General features: G+C 54.1%; 1 protein-coding gene across 1 annotated transcript; it reads right to left on the bottom strand.

Annotated features, from left to right (window-relative positions):
• Positions 1 to 10402: 10402 nt before the first annotated feature.
• On the bottom strand, positions 10403 to 23498 carry HRH2 (histamine receptor H2). The gene is made up of 4 exons (XM_069869041.1): positions 23354 to 23498; positions 16501 to 18032; positions 12865 to 13027; positions 10403 to 10901 (listed from the first exon to the last, which is right to left on the bottom strand). The coding sequence occupies exons 2-3, from the start codon at positions 17601 to 17603 to the stop codon at positions 12985 to 12987; spliced, it is 1146 nt and encodes a 381-aa protein (XP_069725142.1). The 5' UTR covers positions 17604 to 18032; positions 23354 to 23498; the 3' UTR covers positions 10403 to 10901; positions 12865 to 12984.
• Between the last annotated feature and the right edge of the window lie 1490 nt (positions 23499 to 24988).

Genomic DNA, 24988 nt, shown 5'->3' with positions numbered 1-24988 from the left:
TCCCCTTCTTCTGTACCTTTTGCAGCGTTGGTGGGTGCTGCTGCTCCGTGCCCTGTTTGCAAGGGAGCTGCTGTGCAGAGAGGTGGGAGCAGGGCTGCTACAGGGACCCAGGTGTTGCTGTTTGCCTGGCTTCAGGGGCACAGCTGGATGTTGCAGCCAGGATGCCCTGGGCTGCTGGCAGAGCCACTTGTACTCTGGGGAACACCAAAGGGCAGCAGTTTAGCTGCTGCTTCCTTGGTCTCAGGAAGGCTGGAAAATGTGAGCTGGCAGAGGCAGGACTGTCTGCTTGAATCCTACCCCAGCTCTAAAACCTGCAGGGAGGGTGGGGGCTTTGTGCTGCCTGACTTCTCTCTGTGCCCTGGGAAGACCAGTTCAGCCAGGAGTGGGACCTGAAAGGATGACTTGAATCAGTCCAGTCCTGCAGCCATAAAACCTGCACCCCCACTGCCCCCCCCCCAAAAAAAAAGATGCAAAGTGTCCCCTTCCTGACATGGGAATGAAACTGCCTCCACCTGCAGCACTGCTCTTTCAGACCATCTCTGCCACCGCATCACAGCACGGAGCAACGCTCTTATCTCTAATGCCTGGGAGCGGGGAATAGATTAATATTCATCACAAGGGAGCAGAGCATATGGAATATGAATAATGCTAATTGTGTCTGTATAGATTTAGCGTAAGGAGCTTCCATGCATTAAGGAGGGAGGGAATTAGTCCTTCTGCGAACCATTTCAGACTCATTTGTGGTGAAGGAGTGCCTGTTTGCCTGCGGGTTTTGAGGTGGGGGTGAGGGAAAAACTGATGTCCTGTGCCTGAGCGCGGAAGACGCTCAGGAATGTGGGACAGATGCACAGGTGGGTATATACCCCCTCCGCCTCTCAAAAAATTGAGTGATGCAGCAAACTCAGTCAGTGCGGATGCCAAGGAGGAAAAAGGGCTGCCTGCAGGTGTGTAAGCCCTGCCCTCCCCAAGCTGCCTGCACCAGAGTCGGCTCTGAGCCTGCCCTGCCTGGGCTGGTTTTCCATGCCTGTGGCCCTGCTGGGCTCCTGGTCCCTGGGGCCAAGACACAGCAGTGCAGGGCTGGCAGATGCATCATGCTCCCACCTTGGGTGCACTTACCTGCCTCTACGTGCAGGCAGCTCCATGCATGACAGGGAGGGAGCTGGGAGGAGGCAGTGCCCTGCCTGCAGAGCTGCTGGAGTGGCTAATGAGGCACCCAGGATGAGAAAAGTTCATATCTTTAACACTCATCCCATTCATCTTCTAGGGACGGTGGTTCGTGCTCCATTTTAATCAAAGCAGCTCATGGTTTTAACGAGATGAAGAGAAGGAAGCTCATTTGCTTGTCTGGGTGGCAGAGGCAGGCAGGGAGGGCACTTTGGGTGCCATGGGGTAGAGGCCTTAGCAGAGCCCTCAAGGGCCCAGGCAAGCGCATCCCCTTCTTGTGTGACATGGGCTGACTCAGGGCAGTGTCACCTCGGTCATGAGGGACCCACCAGGAGCGATAGGACTAGGGTTCCTCTTCCCTGCAGGGCATGGCACTGAACCTCCTCCTGTGCCCCTGGGTTGCAGGGGGTGTGTGAGTGGGACACGTCTCTCCTGTGCTCCCGAGAGATGCTCTCATGGCTGCAGGGAGCTTAGGAAGGGCTGGGGTGGTCCTTCTCCTAGGGGGCTAGAGCTGAGCAGGGATTTTGCGCCCCCAGGAGAGGATGGAAAACACTGAGGGTCCAGCTGCTCCTGAGATGCCTCCTAGCATCCCTGCAGCTGCAGGGTAAGGGACACTCCATGCCTTTCCCTGGGCTCCCTGGGGCCAGCAGCACAATCATCTTGGGCTTGACCGCTGGCCTCTTTCTCCCCTCCCATCACCGAGAAAGTGGGATTCCTCTTCCTGCACTTTGATCTCTCCAATTTTTAGCTCATTCTGTCTGCCTTATAGGCACTAATCCCTCTGCAGGCATCGGGGAGAATCCACCTACACTCCATGCAGCAATCACTTAAGTCTTATTGTGTAAACAAAATCTCAAACACAAAATCCCTAATCCCTAATGGTCAAAGCCTCCAATACCTGTTTCCCCAGATCCTGCCTGACAGAGGTGGGACGAGGGGGAAGGTCACTGCCATGTTTGCTCCCATCCTCAACCTCAGCTCAGACTAAACATCCGTGAATGCTTTTAACCTTGGATTTTTCCTTTCTTCCTGGCGGCCCACGCTGGCGAGCCGCCCCCGGCCCCCTCCTCTCTCTGTTGCTTTTGTTCAGCTTAGGGGATCAAACTGGGTGACATTTAGAGTTGGGATATTTGAAGTGCAAATCTCCCCGTGACAGATAAGTGGAATTTGCTCCCTCTTATGAAGGGAACCTCCGGGGAGAGCCGAGTGCTGCTGCCAGCCCGCTCTGAATGCAAAATCCAGCTGGAGGGGGAGGAATCGCTGCCTGCCCCCCCATCCCAGCACTTCTGGGCAAACACTCGGGCAATAACCATCCTCATGATCATGAAGGCATCTGAATTTCCCCGTAAACCCATCCGAGAGGTAAGAGCCATGGGGCTGGCAGGGAAACCTGCAGTATTTCTGGGTTACAGCCAGGAAGGGAGAAATTTCAGTGGCCGCTGGTGTAATCCCAGAATTGATGTTTTCTTCTTCTGCGCCCGGGGTGCTGCTGATGTATCATTGTCTCTCCCTCCCAGCTTGGAAATTAAAGCTTTCACTACTTTTCTTGCAGCAGAGGAACAAATGTGTGTCTGAGAGAGAGAGAGATTTACACTTTGCTTTCCCTTTTGGAAATGGAGCGTGATTTTCCAGGGATTGCAGATGCTGGGCCTGTCCTGACGCATTGAGATGGGCTGGTGGGGCAGGGGGAATGGAGCTTACGCTTGGTCCTCTTCCCAGCCTGCCTGCAGCAAACCGGGTGGGTTTACACCCTGAAGGGTTTGGCCATCCTGCATTATCCCCTCCACACTCCCCTACGTTCCCCGTCCTTGTGCCTAGGGGTGGGGGCTCCAGGCTGGGTTGATTCACCTCCTGGCATGGCTGCGCTTGTAACCAGCAAAACCCCCCAAAAGGAGGAGAACCAGAAAATCTCCAAGGAAAATAACACTTCATTTGCTGCCAACCCCATCCAGGATGTATCTCCAGACACCAGCTCACAGCTGGTTAAGGGTTGGAGGGGGCTCAGGGGGCTGGGATGGAGAGGAGCAGCCCCAAAGTGGGTTAGGGGTGATCACCAGCCTTGGGGTCCTATACCAGCAGAGGCTCCTTCCCTGCCTGCAGCTGACCTGCCTGTCCCTGCCCCCCCACTCACCCAGCAACGTTTTAACCAAAGGGGAAAATAATAAAGCAGAAAAACTTCATCTGGCTCCTTGAGCTGGTCCCAGGATTCCGCAGTGGTATCAGAGCGCAGGCTGGGGGCTTCCTGCAAACCACGATGCACTGAGGAATATCCAGATTCTCATAAATATATCCTGGGAACGGAGGAAACGGGATTTTAATTTCAACTTTAACGCATAATGTGCTTTCTCTAATAAAACAGCCTTCTTGGCAGGGACCAGACAACTTCCCACTAAATCTCCTGAAGGAGCATGTTGCCAGTTGCAGAGATAAAACCTCAATGAAACACAATTAGTTTCCACTTGGATTAGCCAAACTTGCCTCTCTCCTCCCACCCCACCCCTCTGCCCAGCGGTGGGACAGGGACCGTTCGGTGCCAGCTCCCTGTGTCCCCAGACTGTGCCAGGGGTAGGATGGCAGCTCTGTCCTGGGGGGGAGGATAACCCTCTCTTCACGGTTAAGGGGAACCGACGTGTAATAAATGCACGGAAGCTGGAGTGCTGCAGGGCAGCCCCTGCCATCTCAACCAAGACAGCAGCTCTTCACGGCTGGTTTGCTGCAGTTCTCTGCCGTTTGGAGGCTGGTGGGGAGCACGGGGCAGGGTCTTTGTGTTGTCCCCTGTGGTCGAGCCAGCTTGATATCAGGGCACAGCACTGCTGCCTCCTTTCCCTGGTCAGCCCCAGAGCAGGGAGAAGGGGGCAGAAGGGGGCCAGCTGGCAGCAAAAGTTGCCGAGAGATTTTTTTTTCTTTAGGCAGGAATATCTTGAATATTGATTTTTTTTTAAAGGCTCATATGGTGGGAAGTTTTACGGTCTTGGAATTTTTAGTCTTGAGCATCACTCATGGTGATGACCTCATGTCTCACCCCTGTTTGCCCCTGACTTCTTGAGGATCACACCAAACTCAGAGATGTGTCAGCCGCAGTTGTGCCCCAGGCACTGTTTCAGAGCAGGGTCCCATTCCAGGCTGGGTCATGGTGCCCGGGAGCCAGGCTGGCAGTGAAAGAGCACGGAGGAGGTGAGAGAAGCTCCTCGGAGCCATCCTGGGATGGGTGATACCGCTCTGCCCGTACAGCATCTGTGATGCCGGGGGGAGCGGCCGCTGGAGGGATGGAGAGAGGCTGGCAGGGCTCTAAGGGGAAACCAACCCGTTAATTAAGAGCTTAATTACCCAATAAGGATCAGTGGACTTAGCTCAACCTTGAAGCAGGCCAAGTGAGTGAAGTGCCTTCAGGGATGGCTGGGGAAGACGAGCTTTGCCTTTTGCAGTGTCTGCAAGTATCTGCGAGATGTATACATGGAGAGAACAAACTCACAGCCCCCTCGGTGCCTCTGTCCCTGTTGTCCCCAAAGTGTCCCCCCTGTGCCCTCACTACTGTCCTCTAGGAGTCCTATCATCCTGCTCATGGCAAGGATCATCTGCTGCCCAGGGCACGGGGCTAAGGCTCCAGCGCAGGACTCGGGGTGTCACGGGGTGCCTGGCTCCGTGCGTGACAGGACGTGCTGGGCTGCACACCTCAGCCTGGGAACGCAGGTAAATGACCCTGGGGAAAGCGTAGCCTGTGGGGTGGGCATTTCTACTGGCAGAGGAGGGAGGGGAGTTTGTGAGCTGGAAAGGGAGAGGGATTTCTTTGGCTTGGCGCGTTTTGCTGCAGAAAGGCGGTTTCAGCTCCAAGGGTAAGGGAAATGAAACAGAAAAATGTCTCCCATTAAGCAAAAGGGATGGAGAGCCCTGCGTAATAGTGCTGCCTGCAGGGGCTTCTTGCTCTGAATTTATATCCAGTGCGGCCTCTCGCCAGCACCAGGAGGGAGCCAGGCTACAGCGAGACCCACCGTGTGCAGCTGCGGGAAGTCCAGGGCTGGAGAGAATGAGATCCCAGTCTCAGATCGCAGCTGCGTCCATCACCTGCACCATCCATCACCCATGGAGAAGGCAGGTGGATGCCCTCCACGCAGATCCCTTTGAGCTCCTGGGGAGGTCCTGCTGGGGGACAGTGATCCCCTTTTCGTGGGCTGAATCAGGGGCAAGAAGAGCCCCTGGAAGGTGTTTGGTCAAAGCCTGCGTTCGTCCCTGAGGACGTCCTGACTTAGACATGAGCAGTGCCAGTGCATCCTCTTACACGGCCCCAAGGAACAGCCCACAGCAAAAAACCCCGACCCTGGCAGGGCCACCATCCAGGCGTTCATCAGCGGATGCTCTTTCCTCTCCCCTTGCTGTTATTTTTTTAAAAGTCCAAGTAGATGCGATGGGTGTGTGGAAGGAAGAACAACATTTGCTCCAGAGCTTTCCCAAGTAATTCATCCTCTGAGAAATTAATTATCAGCGCCGGCGCTGCGTTTAATCAGCACCAGTCCCTGTGTGCCTAGGGTTGGAGGACGTTGCTGCCTCTGCCTCCAGCACGGCTGGGTTCCTGCTGCGGGGGGGGGGAACAGATCTGCTGCTGTTGCTGGAATTGGAGCTGGAAGCAGGGACATCAGATCAAGCTGGGAACTTGTGGCCCTGGCAGCTGTGCAAACACCACCAGAGTGGCAGCACCTTTCCAGCCCTGCCTGTGGTGGGTGGCTGGGCTGTGACAGGGCAGCTCCAGTGCTGAGAGCAGCTCAGACACCTGCGGAGCCGAGTCCCTAGGGTGCAGGTGGGCTGGGAGCAGGAATACAGCCTGGGAGAGGGTAGCCTGCAACCCAGCACCTCATCCCGTATCGAAGACAGCAAACGCACATGGGCAGCGTGTGTGTGTGTGTGTAAGGGTGTGCGGCACACAAGGAAAGCAGATGTTGCAATGTGCATTTGCTAGGGGGGACACGAGGGCAGGTGTTCCAGCAGAATTGCCTCTGGCATTCATCTCCTTGACAAATGCTGTTTGGTTTGGTGCTAGAGCCTTAATGAAAGCGGTGCTGGCTGCAGGCACGGGCTGGGGGGAGTGCCTGCCTGAAGGACGCATTGAGGGGGAAAGAAGAAAAGGACAAAAGGATGCTGGACGCGGCCCTCAGCGATGACCAGATGGCTCTCTGGCAGGATCTGCATCTTGCCACCTGGCTGGGAGCACCTGGCTCTCCACAGCCAGCCCTGCACGATGAGGTCTTGAGCCACTGGCAGAAAGGTGTGTTTATTGTGGGAGACAGGGGCTTAGGATCACCTTCAGCCCATTTTATGGGTGCGAGAAGGTGCTGGGAGGTGTGTGGGGTCAGGCAGGCACTGGGTGGGTGGTGTGGGGTGTGCAGCCCCCAGGCTGGAGGACAACAAGCTGGAGGTGCTGCCTGTGAGCATCATGGGCTGCTGCTACCCTGGCCAGTGGGTTTTGGGTTGTCGTCTGGGATGATGCTCTCCCAGCAGAGCCATAGGGTGTCTGTGGGTGGACAGACAGACAGATCTCCGTTATACAGCGCAGGCAGCTCCAGGTACAGCAGTGTCTGGGGGACACCAAAGGCCATGGACCAGCAGGACTTCAGGTAAGGGTGGCCTGTCTGGAGAGGGGGAGTGCTGGGGGTTTTTGGAGACCTTTGTGACCGCTGCCCTGGGGGAACCGAAGGTCTCTTGATCGGGGGACGTGTTTCTGTCATACTTGTGCCCTCTAGTGGCTTTGGCCCCTCTCCAGTCCCACGGCCACCACCCCAGTGCCACAACCACAGTCCATCCCGTGGTGGCCAGGGTCAGCCTAGTCCGGTGCCCCCAGCACTGCCAGCCTTGAGATTGATGGGCAGGAGGGAAGCGTGGGGCAAGACAGGCTAGGATGAGGCCATGAGGGCACCTCAGCACCATGTGATGCCACCCCTGTGGTCGTGTCCTTCCAGTGCTTCTCCTTGATCTCAAGACTGTTTCGCATGGAAATGTAATTTTTAGATCTGGAGAGAGGCAATGGATCCTGAAACCTTTCTTGAGGCTTGAATCCCCAACCTAAACTGTTAGGTGAGTGATCCCAAAATGCATTTTATCCCAGACAACCAAATCTTGAGGTTTCTAAGACAAAGTTTCTCATTTTTTGACTGCTTGGGGCTGTTCCCTACCATTTTGTCTCCTCTGTGTTTAGTCATGTGACTATCTGAAAAAAACCAACACCTTTTTTTTCTCATTGTACTGATGTTTATCTTCTAACTAACAGAAATAACACAGCCCTTTGCCTCTGGCCCACGGCAGTCACTGCTTCTCAGCTGTGCTCCTCAGGGACGGGATTGCCTGGATGCCCCGCGGCTGCTGCTGCCTCCTGTGTGTGACTCTGCTTCCTCACATCTCCTCTCTGCACGTTTTTGGACTTCACCCAGAACTGTGGTGAGGACAAGAATGGTGGTTTGGTGGGAGAAACCCATCCAGGCACTGTGGGTCCAGGCTGGTGGAGCAGGGTGAGGATGAGGTCCAGTAAATCCGAGAAGTGTGGGCTCCTGCATCCCCTGCAAGGACAGGGGGATGGGGATGTTAACTCTGGCTTGGCAGCTGTCCCTGCCTGCGCTCCCACTGCTAGCAGGGGGATATCTCCTATCTGAGAAAGCAGATGTTGGTTAGGAGCTTCCTAAGCAGTTTCTCTTCCCTCCCAGAATTACTGCTTGAAGAGAGAATTAAATTCTTTTTTGTTGTCGGTTTAGGGGAGAACAAAACCGAACGTCACCTGGAGAAGTTCCTGCTGCTGCACCCCCTAGGGCTGGCACTGCTGCTCCAGGACCAGGATTAGGCCAGCACAGGAGAAAGCCACCGTGGTCCACGGCCCCTGGGAGATCAGATAGATGATCGATGCTGGGACTAGCTTGTACAGTGGCTGTGGTGACAGCAGTGACCTGGAGCGGCAGCTTCACTTTGGCTGTGCTTGCGTTGTGCCACCCCATCCTCAAAGCCACTGGACTGTTCCATGCACCGAGTGGCATCAGGCCTCTGTCAGCCCCGTGAGGAGCTCGGGGCAGCTGAGCTACATCCAGCCACTACCACAGATGTTCTGCATTTTGGATTTCTCCCCCTTCCCGCCTCGTTAGTATTGAAATTAAAAGCAAGTGTTTGTGAATTGGTAGCTGTTCTCCAAGACCCTAATTAGAAAATCTCTCCATCCCCTGGGGCTGCAATCTAATAATCAAAAAAAAAAAACAACCAAAAACCAACACCCAAACAAGCCCCAAACCTTGTTTGATGGATCAGGAGTGCTACTGGAACAGTCGGAAGCGGCTCTTCCTGCTTAGTATGATAATTAAACACTTCAATTGCAATTATTTTTGCCATTAGATAAGTCTCTAATTGTTATCATAGGTGGTGGAGGTTTGGGTGTGTGTTTGCCAGTTCTTCCTCCCTAAGCTGGGGTGAAGCGTGGATGCTACAGGCATTTCAAGGCCTGCTCCTGCCTGGTTTGTTTGGAGAAGATAAGTCCTCTGTACGCTCAGCTGCAGGGAGTGGTTTCCTGGCTTTCCGCAAAGGAAGATGCCGATGAGGTAATTTCTCCTTCTGCTGTGGGCTCCTCACCCTGGGACAGTTGTAGCTCCTTGTCCCCCGGCCATGTGCGGGAGGGCTGGGGCTGGGAATGGGATGGGGAATGAGAAGGGGATGGGTAATGGGATTGGGAATGGGATGGGGATGGGAATGGGATGGGATGTTGCCTGCCTGGGCATCACCTTGCTGTGCAGGCTTCTCCTTGCCTATTGATGCTTTGGTGAGGCTCAGTGCTGCCCGGGCTGGGGTCCACTGGGGCACCGTCTGTGTTCTTTAGAAGCCAATTGCTCTTTGCAATCGCTAATTACTAGTCGAAGGGCCAAACCCACAGAGGTGCAAGTGGCAGGTGCTGAAATTAGACGCTGTGGTGGCTCTGGGGGTGGCAGGGATGCAGGATGCTCGCAGCTCCCTGTCCCCAGGCCACGCGTGGGAGGACCGGGATGGGATGTTGCCTGCCTGGGCATCATCTCAGTGCAGGCTTCTGATGCTTTGGTGGGGCTCAGCGCCGCCCGGGCTAGGGGCTGTGGTGCACTGGGGCTGCAGCCCCCCTCCCCAGCCCTCTTCGGAAGCCAATTGCTCTTTGCAATCGCTAATTACCGGTGGAAAGGCAAGGCGGTGGGTGCTGATGCTGAGCTCTGCGGTGGCTCCGGGGGGGGGCTGTGCCGGGTCGAGGGGAGCCCTACCCGAGCCAAGGAGGGGTTTGGGGCCCCTAGCTCCGTATGTTGGGGTGAAACCCCGCGGTGTGGGTGGTCCCGGGGCCGGCGGGCAGGGCTGTCGGCGGCAGCAAGCAGGGGGAGCTCCGAGCCTGCGCTGCAGCCGCTCCGGGCACGGCTCCTCGGGGGTGTCCCCTGCTCCCCGGGGTCCCCACGCTCCCCGAGGAGCCTGGCCCCGTGCAGGGCGCCCCTTCCCGGCACCCGAAATTCGGAGCAGCTGAGACCGAGCTCTGCCCTTGGCTGTTCCCCTGCCCTGGGGACTGAGCATCCTCCCTTGCCGGGGGTGGGGATGCTGAAAAATGGGATTTGCCTGTTCCCCGCTGTGTCCTGGGGGTGCTGTGGAGTGCGCAACGAAGATGCTGTGCCCAGGGGTGATGTGTGTCAGGCTTGTTCCAGCAGCAAAACTCTTGCTCCGCAACACAGCAGGGGTTTCTTGTTCTTTCCTATCCTACCTCATCCTCACTGCCTGCTGCCCCCTTCGTCCCACCAGCTCAGGGACTGGTGGGGAGGAGATTGTCTAGCTGGGAAAGTGCTCTCTGGGGAGGATGCCAGCCCGCCTGGGGGCCCATATTTTTGCATCCAGGCTCTGCCCAGCAGAGATATGGGGATGGGACAGTGGGGTATAAAGGGACAGGGACACTCTTTCTGGGACAGACCATGCCCAAATAAATCAATCATGTCATTTTCCCTGTGTGTTAAACAGGCTTTTATGCCATTGATGACTTATGCACAGGCTCAGTGCAGAAACACCCTATTTTGGTAGTCTTAGTGTTAAGCTGCTGGGGAAGACGGGGCTCAGGGACAAGCCCTACGTGCTTAGTGTTTCCTTGTGTCCCAGCAGGCTCCAGGGTGTATCTCCTTGCAGTGGGTCTGGGACAGAGGGTGTGGAGCAGACATAGAGAACAGGGACAGCCCTGATGATGCCCAAACACATGGGATGGTGTGGATGCTGCAGGACTGAGTGTCCTGTGCATGGACATCTGGCACTTGTGGCTGCCAACATCCATCGTGCCTGGCCTTCCTGCCACATTGCACACCCCTGTCAGGACCCCTGGCCCTCCAAGGGGTGGACACAACCCTCAAACAAGACATCAGGGAGGATAGTGCCTGTGTTTCCCTTTGTTCTAGGCTGGTCTGCCTGGCACCAAGACCTCGAGCACAGCTCCTTTTCCCTCTGCCTTCTCAGCTTGACCCACTGGCTTGGGACTGGGGAGGACGGCCCCATCCTGGCCCTGCCAGCTGTGCACACGGGCTCCTGACCCAGCTCGTAGGGCACCACCGCCTGCTGCTGCAGGGCTCGATGCTGGAGGTGTCACAGCCCTGATAAGGCAGGCACAAGGTTCTTTGCAGCTCCTCCAAGGGCTCTTCAAACACACCACCCTCCTGGGAAGAAACTTAGGCAGGCAAAGGTCTCTCCAGCAGTTCCTGGGGATGGAGCGAATGCTGTATGCCACAGAAAGAATTCTGCAGGGGAATAGAGAGGGGTTTTAGTGGCTTTGTAGGGTGCAGGTGGGTCCCCTTTCCCTCCTTTCTTGCTCTCCAGCATAAGGGATGCTGCATTAAGCACCTGCTGCGCCTGGGATGGACTGTGGTGTGATGCTGTGAGGAGGTTTTCAGCAAAGTGTGGCTATATACGAGTGCTGACATTTGGACAGAGCTGAGCAGGCTCACGTCACTCGAGGACACATCATCCAACATCCCTCTGAGTAATTTCACTTTGCTTTGTGGCTTTCTTCGCCTACCCTTCCCCTGTGCTTGGGCCAGCCAGCAGCAGCAGCGTTCTTGCTTTTGGAAGTAGCTTGGTAAAAGTAGGTGTCCTGGGATCAGTGGTGATCTGCTCCTGGGTGCTCCTTCTCCCACCACCCCTCTCCCTGCCGCTGCAAATGGGTTGAGGACTAACTTGGGCTGTGGGCTCTTGGGCGGGTGTCCCGGGTGAGGTGACATTTCCCGTCCCCACCCCCACAGCACAGAGAGGAAATCTGTGGCCACGCCAGAACCTCAGATCTTCTGCAAACTTCTCCCCCAGACCGACTTTGCTTCAATCTACTGATTAGATTAGCAGTCTCTCGGGGATGGTTGGTATTTTGACTTCACTTCATGGAAACTAAGTGCGTATTAGAAGATATTTGCAGCACAGAGAGGGAAGTGGAAGAGCTGGAATTGGCATCCCCTCCAACCCTGCTGTTGGGCAACGACAGCAGCAGAGATGACTGTGCTTTGCGTCTGCAGTGCTGGGAGGTCAGCACAGTGTTTGCCAGGAAGGTTCCCTGTGAGCTCTTGTGCCCTCCAGGCTTTGGGGTTTCATGCTGCTCCCTCCTTCAGGCAGTGCTGGGGGCCTTGGTGATGCCACCTCAGGGAGCAGCCTCTGCACTGTGTCCTCCTTGTTGAGTGGTGCTCGTGTCTTGGTATGTTGTGTCTAAGGACTTGCAGGGACAACAGGGCCTGTTGGGGTGATGGGGACCTTGCTGCCCTGCCCTGCTCCTGCCACTTCGTTTTGCAAGCATCTGGTTCTCCTTCTACGGACAGGTGATGGCATTTTCGAGGTGATTCATGGGGACTCCCTCAGAGAGGTGTAGGCTGATGCCGTACCCCAGGGCAGGGGGCCGTGTGTTCTCCAACAGCCCCAGCTCCCTCCTGGCTGCACGTGTGGGCAGGTGGCACCAGCTCTCGCTATTGCTGTGACCTTGGCTAAGGTTAGCAGTGCTCAGTGTGCAGCAGGGACGAGTGTACCAAGCTTCCAACACGTGGGTGACTGTATTTTCTTCCCCAGGGCACAGTCAATATAGGACAACTCAGGTTATCAGCAAGCAGCGTTCGAGGGGAGGGCGTGTGGAGGTCAGAGTGACCTTGCCTGCCTTCTCCTGAGAAGGGCTGCGCAAAGTGGCTCCTGGAGCTGCGAGACATCCTTGTGCATGGCAGCAGACAGCCTCATCCTCCAGCCCAGATCACTGCGAGAGAGCAGAGATGCTCGGTGCAGTATCACCCCCTACCCCTGGGAACCCTGCCAGCATCCCTGCAAAAGCTGCTGGCAATTTATGTGGAGCTGTTGTAGGCTTGCATGAAAATGAAGCGTGCTAGAAATCTGCAGTCTGAATGCAGCTGCCTCTGCAGCGTTTGGAAGGATAGGCAGAATGAAGGGTCTTCCAGGGAATCACAGGGCAGTTGTATAAGCCCACACGTTCAGGGCAGCAGGGGGAAAGGCAGGGGACAGCTCTCTGCACCTCCCCTGGGCTTGGGGCTGGGTTTGGAGAGCAAATGATGCTGGAGAGAGGAGTGAAGATGCATTTTTGCTGGTATCGCCCTCTGCACCAAGTGCTATTGGGGTGGGATGGGATGGGCAAACCAGAGAAAATGCTGCAGGTGCCCCAGTAAGGAGAACTGCTCCCTCCCTCTTGCTTGCATCCAGTGATCCTGGCCCCATACTCACCCTGCAACCCTCATATCTGCCGTTGAGTTTCTCCTTGAGGAAAACTTAGTGTTGTCCTTTCAGCCTCACAGGATTTTGGAAGAGGGCTGCTGGGAATTGGAAGGCTGGGAGATGTGGGTCCTAGGGCAGTGGGCTGGCTGAGACTCCTGGGAAAGTTCCGGCACTGGAAGGGGTTAAATTGCACATGAAGACAGAAAGAAAAGAGATTAAAAAAAAAAAAGAGATCAGTTGGTCCGTGCCAACCTGGATGAGCACGCTGGGCTCTTAGCTTTGCCCTGTGGAGCACCAGGTGCTGCCTGCCTGGGATCTGCTCCATTCACCCCCCCGAGGCTGGGAGCCAGGGTGGGCAGGCTGGGGCAGGCACATCATAGGTGGAGCAGTGATCCTTTCCTACAGGTACTGGCTTCTCCCTGCTCATATATGTGACTGTGGTCCTGCTCCAAGCTGCCCTCAGCACAGCCAATGTGTGCAAGCGGGTGACCTGGAGCTTCTTGCTCAGCTCTGGCATTTCTGCCTGGTGTCTCCTGTTAAGGATGAATGCTCCTTCTCTTAGGCTTCTAATCTCTCTGGACCTCAAGGACTGGTCTTACAGCCTACAGCCACGTCTGGTGCTTGGAACACTCCTCTTTAGTGCCCTACCTTTATCCCACTGCAGCTAAAGATGTTCCTGAGGTCCATTAGGGTGTTGTGTGCACAACTAGTGCTTTCCTTTACATGTTTGGAAGGAATTACTTTGCCTCTCTAGGGCCTGGTGGGAAGAGAGAAGCAGCTGTCTACCCTCACATCCCTACTTGGCCCTGCACTCTCCGCCCTACCTGGTTCTGACCCATGGAAATGCTTCCAGCCCTTTAACGGCTACGATGCTCCCATGGGCTTTTGGTTTCCAAAGCAGCAGTGACTCTGAGTCCCTGTCCCAGCTCCTGACGTCCCTGTTCCCAGCTGCAGTTCTCCAGTATTCCCACTGTTGTTTGCTGGTCTTTTCTCTATACCTCATAACAGGAAAGAACATTGTTATTAAGGGCAACAGTTCAAAATGCTGCCGGTTGCGCTTTCTGTTGCTCCCTGTGGAGCGATACGGAGCTCTTCTGAGCTGTGGTCATTCGTATTTCAGGGGGTTATGACTTTGTGGAGTGATTTGTGTTGGTCGTTTTTTGCTGAAGTGTCTGGGGTAGGAAACTGCTAAGACCGTGCAAAAAGGTAGGGAGGAGAGGAACCAGCTTGGTTTGTGGTTGGGGTGAAATTTGGGTGCCAAGATTTTGGTGCACAGGTAAATCCTGTGGCTGCCCCACTCCTGTGGTATTAGCTGATCCAGGTCATCTGCCAACAGCAGAAATTTAGACCATGGAAGAAGAGGTTGAAGGGTCCCCATGTGATCCTTGGTGCATCATTTCCGTGCAAGTGAGCAGGCTAAAAAGAGAAGTAGAGAAAGTAAAAGTAAAAGCAATAACTGATCATTCAGTGCTCAAGCAGAAACCACAGCACTGGTGCTCTGTAGGGCGGGAAGGTCTCTGAATTTAGAAAGGTCAAGAAACTTCCCCATGCTTGAGTCTTCCTCTCTTGCTTCCCCATGGTTCCTGTCTTGTCTATCTGTGCTGTTGTGGCACCAGCTGCTGCTCAGCCTCTTCCCTCTTATCTCCTGCACCCCTGGGAGCTGGGACACTCATTGGAGTTGAGTTTAGTGGTGGCGGGAGCTTCACCCAACAGGGGTGAGGGCAATCAGGAGCCATGCACTGGGTCCTGCCGCTGGGGCTTCTGCCAAGCCCGGCTGGTACCAGGCAACTATGTGCTGAGAGTTTGGAGACAGGTCCCCTGGCTGCTGTCCCCAATACGGGATTTGCATGCAACTCCTGTAGCAGGATCAGGCCCTCTGGGGAACCAGAAGGAAGGGCCTTATCTATCTGGGAAGACCGGGAGGGGGAAAGCCAGGAAATCAGTGACCCTGACATCTGCTCAGGGAACAGAAACCCTTTTTTCTTCCCCTTTTCTTTCTCTCCATCTCATTATTCTCTCTTTGTGGTAAGGCAGCACTTTGAGAAATCGTTGATGTTTTTTTTCTCTTCTGCCTCTTGGCTGTGCAGGAAAGTCCCGCTGGCCTGTTCCCCATCACCTGCTCTCGCCAGCTGAAGAGCCCAGGTGCCTGGTTGGACCACAAGCTGCACATTTCTGCACAGATCTTTTTGTCACTGCGTGTTTGCAGAAGTATCTCTACCACACCAGGCAGATATTTTCTCTATATGTTTATATACAACCTGCAACTACGTTTAGCAAATACTGTACCTTTGCACTCTTTATTAGTTCCCTGGAAACTTGAAAAGGTAGCCCCAGGAGCTGTGTTCTTGTATTTGCTTGCACTCATCCATCCCTTTGTATCTCTGAGGGCAGACTCCACTGCCCCAGTCTTCCCCTGTGCCTTAGGTAAAGTCGCATTTGAGCCCTAGGAGAGGCATGATGCTGGCTGAGCCTTTCGGATGGCTCTGCCCTTTGGTTCACCTCCCTACGTTCTCTTTTCAGTGGCTTGAGACTGTGTTTCTGAGACAGGATCAAGGGCATGTGCTGCAGGAGAGTGCGAGCGTGGCTTCTTTGCTGGCGCGCTGGGAATGGGGAGTCAAAGGACTCCTTATCTACGGATGGAAAGTTTCTAGGCTGCTTATCAGGCACTGCCTATGAGTTAGATAAGTCTTTGGAGCAGCAGTGTGCACTGTGACAGACAGCTCTGTTCTCTCCCCACAGGCAGGTGGAAGCCTCTGGGCAAGGAGGTGTGAGGTGGCCCAGCCCTGCGGGGATGTGGGTGCCCAGGGAGGGGATTGATGCCACAACCCAGTCCAGAGCTCATCTGCCTTGCACTCATCCTGCTCCCTTGCTGCACCCGCACCTTTCTGAGTGGCCTGACCCCTGGGACATGCTTGAGGTGACACTGAGGGTGTTTTTTGCTCTAACTTTACATGGATATTCCTAAAAATGTTTGCTAACCTAATTTTGACTATTCTTGCTTCTCTCCAAAGATGGGAATGGAACTTAACTGTTGTCTGAATTTGCTGCTGATGCAAATTGACAGCCAAAATGCTGAGGGCACGTGACTCAGCCAGGAAGGGAAACTGCTGAGCTGCTCTGCAGGGAGCTGGGGACCCAAATCTCAGCTCCTACAGGGACTTGCACACAGGGCTCATGTCCCATTGTCCTTCCTGTGATGGGTGGTGGCGATGTCCGAGCCCCACGCAGCTCTGCTGTGTGCTCAAGCTTTGCCAGCTGCCTGCCACTGAAAAGTGGGACATAGACTTCTTTTGGGAACATTTATACCTAATGGCTATTCCCCCATTCTGCACAGCAAATTTGGGTAGTAAAACTTTTCCCCCCACCCAGCAAAGCCAGGGACGTTGTGCTGTCAGTGAGTGCTGAGAGCAGTGGGGGCTGGCTGCATGTAAAGCTGGTGTAACTGGACCTGTGCCACCAACTGGGTGTAAGCTCGGTCCCCACTGGTGCTGATGAATTTCTGACTGGCTGCAAAGAGCAACAGTTGCCTGGAAAAGCATCTCCTTCTGAAGCACTGACTTGCTTAAAAGTTCGTGGTACAAACCTCTGCATCCCTCTCTGTGGATGGACCTACCATAAAAGCCCTGCACGTAAAGAAGTTCTTACCTCTTGAGGGCTCCATCTGTCAGCAAGATCCCCTTCCCGTTCCTCATCTCCAGTTTCAGGGGTTTACCCTCCTGCTTGCCTTGGCCCTGCCTGCAGCTCCTGCCCCTGGACGGGGCTTTCTGGAGGGGAGGCAGGTGGGGGTTCCTGGAGCCCCCTGTCCTCCAGCAGTGCAGCAAGTGCTGGTACGCCACACGGAAATCCTTGTTGAGCGTCCCGTAGAGGATGGGGTTCAGGGCTGAGTTGGCGTAGCCCAGCCAGAGGACGATGGACATGGGTGTGCCTTTCACCCTGCTGTCCCCCAACATTCCCCGGTACGTGAACACTGTGAAATAGGGGAACCAGCACACAATGAATGCTCCCAACACCACTGCCAGCGTCACGGTGGCTTTGTGCTCTTTCACCATGGGTGGCATGGGGGTGTTGCTGCTGCAGCACCACGTGTGGTTTATCCTCTTGGCTTGCTCCCTCGCTATCTTAAATATCCGGTAGTAGGTGATGCACATGATGACCAAAGGGATGTAGAAGGTGAGCAAGGCATCCACTAGGCCATATACAGGGTTCACCTCCAGAATACATTCCTTGTTGCAGTTTGGGGCTGTGTTTTGGACTGCTGTCCCATTAGTGTTCCAGCCCAGGTGGATAGGGAGGAAGGAGACCATGAGTGAAACTGTCCAAATAATGACTAAGCCAACAGCCACCCGCGTGGGAGTGACAAGCTGGCTGTAGCGGAGTGGGGTGGTGACAGCAAAGTAGCGGTCCAGGCTGATCATGAAGAGGTTGAGGATGGAAGCTGTGCACAACATGACGTCCAGGCTAGTGTAGATGTTGCACAAAGTGCTGCCAAAGGGCCACTCTTTGGCGAGTTCATAGAAGGCAGAGAACGGCAGCACCAGCAGCCCCAGAAGCAGGTCGGTGATGGCCAAGGAGATGATGATGCAGTTTGTCAAGTTGCGGAGCCGGCGGTCAAGGGTGACTGCCAGGCAGACAATGATGTTACCACACAGAGTGATCACGATGAGGATGATGAGGCAGGACCCGACCAGCAACTGCAAGGGGAGGTCCATCCTTTCTTGAGGGCTTGTGTGGTTGTAACACGGATCCATACTGCAGTCTCATGGATGGAGCAGTCCTGCTCTCACTGGCTCCAAAGCTTTTTGCAGTGAGCCTCTGCCAGGCAGCCTTAGAGCTCTTTTTGAAGTGTCCTTGGACCTACAGTGACCTTGGAGAACATTTCGGAGTCACTTCAACTGCTCAGTCTTGTATGCTATGGATGACACAGTCTGGGGAAAGATGTGGCCCTGTGACTTGCTTGTGCCTGTTGGCCCCATCTGGGAGCTCAGTGCTGGAGCCGTTCCTGCTCTGCAGCTGCTGCCGGGTCTCACTTGCTCCCTTTTCCTCTTCTGCCTTCTCCTTGCCTCTGAGCAACGATGGATCAGGCGCTCTGGGGTCTCATGTGCTCTGCGTGTTTGGTTGGTGACAGCAGTCAGTAGTGCTACAGCAGAGACAGAGCTTTGTCACTTCCCAAGGACAACCTGTAAAGAAGACACTCAGAGCTGTAATAGGCAAAGGTCCTTTGAGCTGCCCCTCAAGCCCCTACAGAAAAGTGGCATCTGTACCTCCCTGGATGCTTGAGTCCATTTAAACCTGGGTTGGAAAGTTCCTTGGCAGCCAGGCATGTGTCCCCAGGCCAGCTGGCCCCTCCCAGCCCCAGGGGTGCCCACGTAACACAGGGAAGGGCAGGTATTTTAGAAGCACTAAGTTCCTACAGGCTTCTGATAAAAATGACGACTGGGACAATGTGAGGAAGGAGTTTTCCAGAGAAAACAGTGTGCTTTTCGTATGCAATCTAGTAAACTCATCTCCACTGTGTAATGTCTGAAACTTGACTGTGGATGTGTCACTAAACTTTGCAGTAGCCTGTGCCTTGTGTTTGTCCCTGCCATCAGCAGCCACGCTGGCTCCTGCAGCCCAGAGAGGGAATCCTCGCTCTGCTCAGGGTCTTGGGAGGAGAGAGGAAACCCGTTTGTTAGTCATGTAATGTCCTGGGGAGGAGGTGGAGATTAGTTTTTCAGGGAGAGTTTGGATGGAGCCATTTATGCTTTGGGACAGGGACACAAAGGGGAGAACATCCCTTATAGACTTACAGCCAGATAGAAAATATTCGTAAAAAGTAAATGATGAAAAGCAATATATTGCAAGGGCAGAAACAAAACGGCAAACCTATCTAATGTCCAAAAGGGCTTTTAGGTGCTGATTATGGTGGTCTCCAGGACCATGCCACAACTAGGACCTTTGTTCCTGTCTGATTGCAAGAAACACCTGTTGCCTAAAGGGAAACTGAGGCACTGCAGGGATGAGAGAGAGGGAGCTGGGAGCAGGCTGAGGAGCCTGACTGCCTGTGCTGTGCCCCAGCGTGCTTTCTGGGTGAGGTGATGGGTCTCCCCATCATCCCTGATGTGCTGGCGGGGGGCAGCTATGCTGGTATCCACGGGTAGAGCAGGAATTGGCTCCCTGGGCTCTCCACATCCCATGTAGGGTCAGTGAAGCCCTCACTGGTGGTGCACGTGCTTGTGGTAGAAGGCAGAGCAGATTCTCTGCAGGGCGCAACAGGCTGCAGAGACAAAGCAAAGAGAAGAAACTCTAGAAGAAGAAAAGGTCCAGCCCTGGCAGGAGACAGAGGTGAGATTTTAAAATTAAACTCACCCTGCGAGAGCAAGGCAATGATGTTAAGTGGGTTGAAATGCTCTGTGAGTGATTATGTGTCTTTGATTCAAGGTTAAAAGCATGGGAGCCAAGTGAGGAGTGTACTGGGGAGGCTGCAAGAGTAAATAACCCCTGGTTGCTGGGAGCCACGTGGCAGCGAGATGGGGACTGGACCAGTGAGATCAGAGATGATACCTGCAGCCCTGCTGTTTCTAAGGGAATTGAAAGTGAATGAGAAGTGATGAGCAGCCCATGAGAAGCCTTCTGCTGAGCAAAATGAACTCATTGCCAGACAGGGAGTCCTCTGAATTTGGGTGCTGGGATTAAGGCTGTGGGGAGAGGGATGTGATGCTTTCAGCTGCAGCAGCAGCAGCGTGTGGAGTGGTTCCTCACCTCCTGCTGCAGCACAGGCTCTCGCCTTGGAAAGCTCTTTGTTTGCGCACAAAAGGAGTATGGAACAAGCTAAGCACTGCCTGCCCGCTGTTGGCAATGAGGAGAACAGGTTGTTCTAGAGAAGGGTATTTCCAAGTGAAAGGGATGTTTTTTCATTTCTCCCAACATGTGGAAATGGCAGGATAAATTATAGGGGGAGTAGCACACTTAGAAAATGCGGTGGGTGGATCGCAGCCTCCTACGTGGCTGCTTCACCACACAACAACCTGCTCCTGCCACCAGCTCTTGCAGCTCACGTGGGCTCTGCTGGGGCTCAGCTTTGGGCTCTGATGGTGATTCCCAGCTCCGGGCGCATTGGTGTGCTCAGCACCTGCTGAGGGATGTTTTTCCTCCATGGGATGCGGCAAGACCTGCCGCCTGCCAGCTCGGATATGGGGTGTTGCAGCCTTAACTGTAGTGGGGTTGTAAGAGATCTCCCTGTGTCCCTGGGCCAAGTTATCTCATGGAAACCTTCCCCTAAGTGATCACGGCCTCTGGGTGCAGCTCTGCAAGAGAAGCAGGCTGGAGGGCTGCTTGAGATGTGGGGTCAGCCAGCTGCTGTCAGAGTGGGTCAATGTGCTCTCTCCTGGAGCATCAGCCCTCTGGGACTCCACATCTGCCCTGCTTTTCTGCCCGGGTCACTTGCAGCTACCTTTAATACCAAGTTCTGTATCCTCCGCTCCTGTTGCGTTTTGGCAGAGTGAGTTTGTTTCCTCCTTGATGTACGGGCAGAGCAGCTGTTTCCCATGGCAGCCTTTCTAGCGATAGTCTGAATAAATGATACCCTTCCAGCCCTGTCTCGCCAGGCAGCTTTTACGTTTACCTGATTGTCCTCATTATCACAGCCTGGACCTGTTCCTGGTTCAAAATCACCCTCTGGCAATGAGGGACTGGAGTAGGGCATCACTTCTGGATTATCTTTCTAGTGCCTTTTCCAGCGGTGCTGGTGCTCTGATGGACAATATCCCTGCTGTGAAGACTTGTCAGGTTGCATTTGTTTTGTTGCAGTCATCCTGGGGTTCCCTAAAAGCCAGATATTTTTCCTATGGTGTTTTCAGCTGCTTTGAGTAGGAATTTTTGCTATTAGTCCCTATGTATATGAACTTGTGCCAGCCTGTTGTGTTTCGGTCGATCCTCTAGGTTTTTTTTCCTGTGGTCCCTTGTCCAGTTCAAAACTTCCCTCAAGTTTCTTAGCCTTACATTTTCTTACAGAAACTGCCATTTTCTGAGCTAAGATCACTAATGAACACCATTAAATAAAATTTATCTCTAGGCTGATCTTTAAGGAACTCTATTAATAGCTTTCTCCGGAGCATTAATGATCCTTCTATTGTAATGTATTATCGTCTCCCTGTTAGGCTCCTTACAATTCTAATAGTAATTCCTGCCTGAACAGATATTTTCTGCTCTGCTGCAGCCCGTGTTACATTTGATCCACTATGTTCCATGGCAATTGCCTCCTCTAGGGAGGGGGCTGTGATTTATCCACAGGAAATTTCTGTTGTATTTTACGCTTTTATTCCTCCTCCCCGTCTTTCAGCATCCTTTCCTTTAGCATTGTTTATTTGTGCACTTTTAAAGCAAGACTAATGGGATACAGCACCCGCTCCGGCAGCACAGGTAATGCTGCTCTCCATTTATGTGCTTCTACTTCTGACATAATAGGTTTGTTTAAAATCTGTTAAAAGCCTGGGTACCTTGGCACTACAAGCAGAAACGTTGGCAGAAAGGAGCACTCAGCAAGGGCTTGAATGTGGCAGTTTGTCTTTGGGAAGTGTTTCCCACTAAGCAAAAGGATGCCGATAGTGATGGGTGGGGGCTCAGGAAAAGCTCCACACGGAGTATTTTAGCCCTATTCTGGGAACAGGATGGCTCTGCTCTGCAGACCTGAGCTGTCGCTCTGCCTCCTGCTTTAACTTCCTTCTGAGCAAAGTGCTTGTGGAAGTCAATTAGGAGCAAAGCAAATTCTCTGGCCCTGAAAAGATCGCAGCAGCACCTAGCAGCTTTTTCTGAAATTATGTTTGAGTGCTACTGGAGATTAAACATCTGTACACGCTGCGAGAGGCACTTCAGTCAAGGCTGTGAGGTGGGCAGGAGGGGGGAAATTTCTTCTGGTCTGAATGGATGTTTGAGGTTTGATGGTGGGGAGCAGACAGGACTGGGAGCAGTAGAGACCCTGGCAAAATGCTGTTTTGATCCTCTGCCAGAGCCATGAGCTGGTCTCAGAATGGGACGAGATCAAATTTGCCAGAACTGGGGCTTGAAGGCGATGTGAGAGGGGATAAATTTAAGAGTGGTGTAGAAATTAGCTTGCTCTGCTGTCCATGGTGGGCTTGGTGAATTTGTGGGGTTGTTTCGAGTTTATGAGCAGCCTTTCTGGACTCTCCCCGACACCTCCCATGGGGGGGCTGCACCTCATAGCATCCCCCAGCACATCTCTCCCTCTGTGCTTGGTAAGCCCCATTGTGGGGGCTCTTGCTTCCTTGTTTCTGTCTCTTCCTTGCAATTGCTTGTCCCCCCTCTGCTCCCTGGGGCAGAGCTGTTGGATGTGCTGCTGCTTTCCCATCCGGAGCGCGCTGTGCACTCGTTCAAGTCTGTAAGACACAGTTTACCTCACAACCTTTCAGGTTCACACAGACAGTTGCAGTCTCACTTTTGCAGAGCCTTTTTGCAACCTCTCTGTGCTTCTGGGGGGACACTGGGGTCCTGCTGGGCTGTATTCCCAAACACTTTTGTCCCTGCTCCTTGATCTTCTCTGGAACCTAGTGAGTTTTCTGCTCAATCCCAGCCTGAACTCTAATTGATACACAGCAGTAATTACTGTTTCTGGTGTGAGCAGAGGTGCTAAGGGAGGCAGGACACAATCCCCAGGATGGCTCCCAGCCTTCCATCATGCTCCCTGGGAGGAAAAGGTCTCTGTGGATAAGAGGGAGTTTGGGACCCCTGAAAGCAGAAAACCTGAAGGGGTATGTGGGCACCAGCAGAGCAGTGAGTGCTTCAAAATTTTGCTCTGTAGAGGGTGCCTGGGAAAGGTGAAACTGAAAACAGAGATGTGGGGCTCATGGGTGTACTTGGAGCTGCGTAAGACCTAGCAGAGATCCTGCAATTCAACCTCCTGCTAGAGGCTATTCTGGCCATGGACAGGGCACTGCATCCCCTTGGGCACAACCCACCCCTCCTGAGCCGGTGCCACAGCCCAGCTGTAGGGGTACCTGCCCCACGGAGACAGCTGTGCCACAGACAGGGCAACCCCTGCTCCAGCAGCTACCTGTGGAGGGCTGCGTGGAGGGGCTGGGATGCTCAGAGAAAGGGTTTGGGCACTTTGGTGCAAGAAGTTGGCTTAGCAGCAAGCCTTGGGGGGATGCTCCTTGGGCAGAGATGCTTACGCACCTGCAGATGCTCAGGCAGGGCTCTGCCTCTGTGCCCTGAGCACGCTCCACCCACAGACTCCTTGTAACCCTGATGTTCTCAGCTCCAGTGGTCCCCACCAGCAACAACCAGCAAAAGTCTTCAAACTTCCCTCCGCTCCTGGTGCAGCAGGGCAGTAATGGCGTGAGGGTCTGATGAGCAAAACCCTCTTGCTCTGACCCAGGTGGCCCGTTCTGGGGTGCTTAGTGCACCCCATCCTCAGTGAGGACTCACCAACCCCTCTGAGATCTCACCTAGAAAGTGATTTACCAGCAAAACAACCGAGAGAAAAGTAAGGCAAAATATTTACCTGGGAAAGGTGCTGCTTTTCCACAGCCCCCTAAGCAGTTGGGAGCTCTTGGAGGCAGCACAGACACCAACTTTCCTCCAGCTTGCGCGGCTCAGTTTGTGAAGGCAGAAGCGCGTGCTGCGAGTGGCGGCTGCCTTGCCTCCTCTCCCCTCCCTTCTCGTGTACCAATATCCAGGCAGCACGCTGACTGCAACATGAGTCAGACCACGAGTGGGAGGGATCAGAGCTATGAACTCAGACGCTGAGGTTATCATCCGGCAAATTTGAAATGCTGAAAGTTGACTGTGCTCTGGGCACATGCCGTGTCGGGCTCTGCTGAGCTGTGCCAGGCACGGAGAGGGATGTGGAACGCCTGCTGCCTCTCACCGCTTCCTTGCGTGCTACTGTCACCTTCCTTGCTGACATTAAGATTTCAGGGCCCTTGCTGCTTGCTCACCATGGCCAAAGCCTCTGTCCCGAGTGGCTTTCCCAGGAGTCTTGATGCTGTCACTTGCTCTCAGCGCAAACCTGGCTTTGCAATCAGTGTGAGTTCCCTGGAGAACAGGCACAGTTGAGCCTGGAGCTGGGCTGTCTGAGGTGGCTCAGAGGATGCAGGGGGGGATCAAGGCATTAGGGTTGCACTGGGAAGAGATAAGGAAAAAGAGGGCATAGCTGCAAGGCGGGGAGAGGAAACTGGACCCCAGACAATGCTGGGGTGCAAATTTGCTTCTTGTGCATGTCAGAGTGGCAGGAGGAATCCACGCTGATGTGCTGGGGGTCCTGTGCCATGGCAGGGAGAGACTTCACATGCACAGTGGCAGAGATGCTCTGGGCTGGGCATCTGCACTGCAAGGCTGCGCTCACCTCTGCTGAAAATTGTCTCCTGCATGTGTGATGGCAGAGGAGGGATCGCACCAAATGATTAACAGGTAGTGACAGCCTTTCGTGTCTCACAGATCTTTCATCTGTGGGTTTCAAAGCACTGTGTGATTATCAGCTGCCAGGCCAGATGAGCAAGGACTGTTTTCCCTTTTTAGGTCTCCCTCTTCATCTGAGCTCAGAAGAACTCCAGCAAAGCTTGGCCACCCCCGGGCTCTGCATGGCCTGGGAGAGCAGGGCTGGCAGTGGTACGCTGCGAGTGAGTTGCTTCAGTCCCAACCAGCCATTTCTGAGCCCCCTGAGCAAACAGCCAGGAATTGACTTAATACAGTCTGGATGTGGCCCCACGCTCCCCAAGCTGGAAGGATCCTGCTGCTCCTCAGTTAAATTGAGCTCCCTCAATACCCTGTGCTGGGAATGGAGAGCACGTCCCAATCTCCATCTCTGCCAAATGGGGATACCGGCAGCTCTGGCGCACAGACCAAAAAGCTTTGATGTGTTTATCTCTGCAGACCAGAGCATAGATCTATCTTTAATAAAGCTTATGATCTGCCGGAGCTGGAGAGTTTTCCCATTGATCAGCAGTCCCGCGATATGTCTTAGTTGCAGAGTTGTGGTCTGGCTGCTGGGAGCTTCTCAAGTGACTGGTGTGTGCAGCCCATGGCTGCAGAGGAATCCCTTCTGCAAAACAAGATTCAAATCTGCTCAGGAATGTCTGCGTCAGCTAAAGTCACTGGGGTGGTGATGTATTCCAAGGCCCCTTGCTTGGCTCTGCTC

This window comes from Phaenicophaeus curvirostris, chromosome 15, assembly GCF_032191515.1.
Source record: "Phaenicophaeus curvirostris isolate KB17595 chromosome 15, BPBGC_Pcur_1.0, whole genome shotgun sequence".
Lineage (NCBI taxonomy): Eukaryota > Metazoa > Chordata > Aves > Cuculiformes > Cuculidae > Phaenicophaeus > Phaenicophaeus curvirostris.
This window is presented reverse-complemented; position numbering and strand designations above follow the sequence as displayed.

What these genes read in the sequence shown, in the direction of transcription:
- HRH2 (XM_069869041.1), bottom strand. Translation starts at nt 17,603, where the DNA reads ATGGATCCGTGTTACAACCACACAAGCCCTCAAGAAAGGATGGACCTC. An exon ending in ACAGATGGAGCCCTCAAGAG is followed by an intron (nt 13,028 to 16,500) that starts GTAAGAACTTCT and finishes AACCCCTTCCAG; the next exon opens with TGCCGGAACTTTCCCAGGAG.